Raw genomic sequence first — 6,000 nt, 5'->3', positions numbered from 1 at the left:
ATTTAAGACAGTCCTACTAGCTACACTCTTTGCGAGTGCACAAGCTGCAAAGAAACCAGTTTTATATGATTGCGAGTAAGTTATTCCTATAATATACATATACAGAGTTAACCAAGCTATAGATGCCGTGTAGATGGTGTATTCAATGGTGAACACACAGCAGCAGCATGCCGAGGCTCAGGCCAAATTCGGAACAGCGTTTGCGTTGTAATGTACCATAGACTTGATCGCTTTGTAAGTTAACCCTAAAACCTTGGGACTTATCTAATATCCATCATAGGCGTGCCCGGGCTCACACGCACACTGTAGTAGACAGTGAGAAAGGGCACTGGGCCACCGTAGAGGAAGGGCAATGTACTATGACGGCGCCGCATTGTCTGCTCGACGAACTAACATGAGCATCATCATTCATGCCAATGTAAATAATAGCCTCAACTTCTTGTCAAGCGTGTGTTGAACGGGGTCGGGATCTCTAGCGTCATATTGGGGACGGAATCTGCTACTCTAGCTTGGTCTGTATCTGCAAAATCAAATGATTTCACTTCTTCCGCTGCCTTATCTGTCAATGCTAGATTGAGGAGAAACAGCTCGGAGCTTCGGTGTGTTCTGTCCCTTCCCACTGCCTGGTAAGACCTGGCAATTACTGAGCACTCGATAAGTCGCACTGCTCCAAGGTCAAGCGGTGGAGGCACTGGGCGCCAAAACCATTACCTATAACATCAGAGACGCACGATTCTAGAATTACTGTTAGTATAAAAGAGAAGCTTATACGACTGCAGCAAAACCACTTATATCCCAATATAAACCTGTTCCAACTGGTCTAAATATTTCAAAGCGCTTTTTGCCTGATTCAACTATCTAATCAGCCTTGGGATATAGGACAAGGCGTCTGAAATAAGTTATAACGGGGTGTCATCTCTATAAGACTGATAGTGATATCCCCTGGTGTACATCTTGATCTTGACAGGTATTCTCTATATTAACGCACATTTGACACAACCCAAGTCACTTTAATGAAATAACAGAAAGACGAATTAAGCAGTAACGTTGAATAGTGCATCCAAGGTAGGCTAATAACTGTTCAGGATATTAGGGCAGCCCTCGTCAGCCATTCCAGATCTAACATAAAGGATGAGGTGTAATTAGTGCCGAGAGAATATTAACGTCGCGAACAGGCGCTGTAAAGAACTACAACAACAAGGCGAAAAAGCGAAGCCTAAGAAGCAATACATGACAATAATAATAAATCGGTGATAATAGAATGTTAAGGACCAACAAGACGCACATGTCTTTACGTCGGCGAAACTCATGCAAGCAGGTCTCCCAATATCACATTCAAAGTGCCATCAATAACCCAAGTTGATGTTAGGGTTGCAGTCCAGTTCTCGGAATAGGAAAATACTCATGCATAATGCTAATGCATATCTTCTTAGGCCTATCACGGGGTTAAGATGCACCTGAGCTTCTCTGGCGCTGCTAGTACTAAAGCCAGTCTATCTACTTGTAAACGCCCCTATTAACTAGTAAAGATTAATATTTAACACACTATAGAATTTATTCTTAGACTTAGAAAGTCATATACGTAATAATGTTTCCTTAGCTATGTAGCCTCCTTATACTTGTCCTAGTTAGTATCTGGGCTTTCTTGTCTAACAAGACACCTCTAGTTTGATTTCTAATAAATAGTACTATTATTATGCCTTTGTAATCTCCATGCACCAGTGCTACTAAGAGGACGCTGGAGACACAGTTGGAGCACTTCTGAATATTACATTGGGTAACCTAGTAGAGCTAGCTTTTGTTGTAAGTAGCTGGCCTTTTACCTTGGCGTTGGGTGCACTGGGCCACTGGCTGACCTCATTCGTTCAAAGCTTGCAGGTCTGTTACCGACCGTCAAAGCAAGAGGAGGGCTGCAGGGCTCAATGTTGCTATCAAACACAACCGATTCCATGTTGTTTAAGCTCAGCTAGATGCTCTTAAACCTGCTCCCAATCCTGGGCGTTCATTATCAAGAATGTGGCCGAGTTCGTTGTTGTTGTGACCATGTACTCCGTACTCCTTTGACTATTATGGCATCGTGTATTATGGCGCGAGAGCTATGACTCTGAACTTCGGCTTAATTGATGCAGCTGCATTGATAGAAGCAACTGCACTACTCTACTCCTTTTTTATTCCTCGGCGATGGAAATAATAGCATTTTACGGGCAGGCGGACTGAAAGGGGTGTTGATGTGCGTCTGCCACATTACAATTAGGTGAGCTTGTCTCTCTCTAGGACGTAAGACTATTGAGTTCTAAGCTAATTAATCTCAGAATTGAGGCGAGTTTGAACCTAAACTACAATATATAGGTTAAGTTTCTTTTTAAAGAGATAATCATTTATCTCTATTCTCTCTCTAACAGTATAGAAAGGCAGTTACTTGTTATATATACTAGATTTAACAACTTATTAGTTATCTTTTTAATAAATACTAGTTAAGTTTAGTTTTAGTAACAATATTGTTCAACGAAATTATATAACCCTCATGAGTTACAGCATAAGCTAGATACAAGGGCCAATGTTGTAGTTTTAAGCAAGGTATAATAATATTTAGTATCAGCCTCTAGAACGTGTAGAACCGAGCTAGGTAATAACAGAATAGTATAGAGATCTACATTCAACTTCCAGGAAATTCTTTCAAAGGTTACTTCTTGCCTATCAGCAAAGAGAGACTTAGTGAGGAGAATTACTACTGTTACAACCTAACAAGTTACAGACAACGTTAGCCCCACTAAGCTAGAAGCGTGGGCAGCACTTCTTCGCACGATGTTCCCCGGGCTGCAAGGTCGAGTGCTAGTTCTGTCGTCATCAACATCTATAGAATTACAGACAATATAAAAAGCCTCGCTCTGCATAATCGACTTGGTATCGGACGTCACGAAGTGATAATGTCATGATGTTGGCGACAGTGGATTACATCTATATCTGTAGGCGTAATCTAGCAACCTGGTTCCCTAAGGGATAAGCCGACAGCCAGGACCACGGTCGCTGTCGTGCCGCTGAGGCTTATGGTGCTACCCTCCAACCTAAAACTTGAAATGGGTCCTATCTGGTACTAGTTCTACAACGAAGCCGCCAGGCTTTATACCATAGTACTAGTAGCTGGTTAACTAAGCCTGCAGTAGTACCTATTATATTACCTATAGTTAGGCGCTTGTATTAGGGTAGTGTAGCATAGTTAGCCCTGCTCTTAGTATAGCTTACGGCAAGTTTACCTGCAAACTGAAATACTGACAAGGGCTGGGCTTAAGGTGACCAGCCTAGGCTTACCCTCTGCTCACCTTTGCTCAGCTTCAGCTCAGGTTAAAGCAGCCACAGATCAGTCACCACACTCAATGCAGATTTAGGACAAAATTCCTGTCGCTGGTGACTATCTAGGTAGGTAGATAACTAGGTACCACTTCGAACGGCCAGTAAGCTCAGCAGCTACTGCCGTAGTGTCCAGTGTCCCTCTTTCCCTCCCTCTGCCCCCCAAAAAGCTCAGACCAAGGTGAGCATTCAACGCCTTACAGCCAATCAAACCCAAAAGACCCCACTACTTCTCCGACTGAGTACGTACCTCGACTCAACTGTCACTTGCAAGCTTACCAATAGGAAGCGATACGTACCTTACCTAAGGCACATCAAAGGGAAAGATCGGACCCGACACGCTCTTGCTGAATTTCTAAGCGTGGGAAAAAGGAAAAATAAAAATAAAAATAATAAAAAAAGTCATCATCTCGGACAATTATCCCGCCCGTCTACAGCTGTCAATTGCTTCAACCCCCGGTGCCGAGCAAGATCTACAATTACCTAGATGCTGTCGGTCCCTCTGGCGATTCTTTTCACACTTCATTGATACTATTCGGAGCACTACCGGAGCCATGCAGCTCCGTCAAGGGGCCGCCGTGCTGCGCAGCACCACATCGATAACGTCACGATCTCTCCTCTCCTCGTCTTCCTCCCGATGCGCCCAATGCCGGCGGACCGCGACCCTCGACCTCCGGTTACCTCTGACCAGCGCTCTGTACCACTCCTCGTCAAAACGGTCCTCGGCATGGGGCGCTGCCGTGTCTGTCGCATCCAACATGGCCGCCAATGCCGTCAACCGCGTCCTCCCCAAAGGGGACATGCACATCGACCCGCTGCGGACGGTGGCCAAGGAGATGAAGTTCCTGACCGGCAACATCCGCAAGCTTCTGGGTTCCGGCCACCCTTCCCTGGACCGCGCCGCCAAGTACTACACACAGGCCGAGGGCAAACACATGCGGCCCCTCATCGTCCTGCTCATGGCGAGAGCCACTGCCCTCTGCCCCAAAGGGCCCCGGCTGCACTCCGCCCAACCGATGGGCGGTGTCGATACCGCGATATCCCCTCCCAACATCCTCGTTGACGTCAACCCGAGCTCTCCTCTGACGAGCCCTGCCCTCGAGCCAACCGAGGTCGACTCTGATATTCTCCCTTCCCAACGCCGCCTCGCCGAGATCACCGAGCTGATCCACACGGCCTCCTTGCTCCACGACGATGTCATCGATCACTCGGTGTCGCGCCGCGGATCGCCCTCGGCAAATCTCGAGTTCGGCAATAAAATGGCCGTTCTGGCTGGCGACTTTCTCCTGGGCCGCGCATCCGTTGCTTTGGCTCGTCTGAGGAACGCCGAGGTCATCGAGCTTCTCGCGACCGTCATCGCCAACCTGGTCGAGGGCGAGTTCATGCAACTCAAGAACACTGAGCGGGATGAGAGGAGACCCGTGTGGTCCGAGGACGCGCTGGCCTACTACCTCCAGAAGACGTACCTGAAGACGGCCAGCTTGATCTCCAAGTCGTGCCGTGCATCCGCCATCCTCGGCGGCTCCGACGCCGCTTCGGTCGAGGCAGCGTACGCCTACGGCAAGAACCTGGGTCTTGCATTCCAGCTGGTTGATGACTTGCTCGATTATACTAGGAGTGAGAAGGAGCTGGGCAAGCCGGCCGGAGCCGACCTTGAGCTGGGTCTCGCGACAGCCCCACTGCTGTTTGCGTGGAAGACGATGCCCGAGTTGGGCGCCCTAGTCGGCAGGAAGTTTGAACAGGAGGGCGACGTTGCAAGGGTGAGTGTGCAGTGCATGCAATGTCATCCGCAGACTTTTTCCTGTGGAAAAGAAGGTTATGACTAACACGGGTTCCAGGCACGCCAGTTGGTTCTCCAGAGCGACGGCATCGAGCAGACGAGGGCATTGGCTGAGGACTATTCGGAGCGGGCCATCGCAGCCATCAGCGGGTTCCCCGACAGCGAGGCCAAGGACGGTCTCGTTGAGATGGCCGTCAAGGCTTTGAAGAGGACAAAGTGAACAATCGACTGAGCAGGGGGCGGCGGCAAGGACCGGTCACTACCATTACCACACCTGTACAAAACGAAGAAACCTGGAACGCACGCATTATGGTATGTGCGTTCGACACTGTATAACAGACCATCTTGGGCTCCTTACAGGGTACATGTAACGATATTATTATACATCTAGACGGCGGTTGGGGGGGGAAGAGACGATGCATGGGGTCACAACCGAGGTAGAGGTGATGCAAACCTTCAGCTCAACACCACACAACTTCCTTTTCTTCTCTCTTCCTTTCTTTTTCTTCTTCTCTCTTTTACCTTTTGACAATGGTCCTTCCAGACTCGGGTTCGGTGCGGGAGGCACAGATATTGGGCGAGGAGCCAGATTCCCAAGATTAACTGTCCATCGACTTTTTGCGTCCGGGCATCCCGGCAACTCACCAAGGCACGTTGATGTTGGCACAGCGGACCTGCATGTCTGTCTGATTGGAGAGACGGGGAAATCTCTTACTCGATCAAAACACGGCCATGCGGACATGTCAAAGAACGAGCGAGCGCTGCGGCGGCCAGCTCCATTGAGATGATGATTCTATTACGTTGTTCCGTTGTCGGACCTGCAGCGTTGACAGCAGCAAACGGCACGAGGCGCAGGGATCACTCAGGGATCA

At 48.5% G+C, this 6,000-nt stretch overlaps 1 protein-coding gene across 1 annotated transcript; it reads left to right on the top strand.

Annotated features, from left to right (window-relative positions):
* Positions 1-3,902: 3,902 nt before the first annotated feature.
* Positions 3,903-5,348, top strand: LY79DRAFT_672555 (polyprenyl synthetase; the record flags this gene model as incomplete). The annotated part of the gene is made up of 2 exons (XM_060564073.1): positions 3,903-5,108; positions 5,187-5,348. 2 exons carry the CDS (start codon positions 3,903-3,905, stop codon positions 5,346-5,348), a joined length of 1,368 nt encoding a protein of 455 aa, XP_060410545.1.
* Between the last annotated feature and the right edge of the window lie 652 nt (positions 5,349-6,000).

Source organism: Colletotrichum navitas, assembly GCF_030913465.1.
Source record: "Colletotrichum navitas strain CBS 125086 chromosome Unknown LY79scaffold_67, whole genome shotgun sequence".
Classification (NCBI taxonomy): Eukaryota; Fungi; Ascomycota; class Sordariomycetes; order Glomerellales; family Glomerellaceae; genus Colletotrichum; species Colletotrichum navitas.
This window is presented reverse-complemented; position numbering and strand designations above follow the sequence as displayed.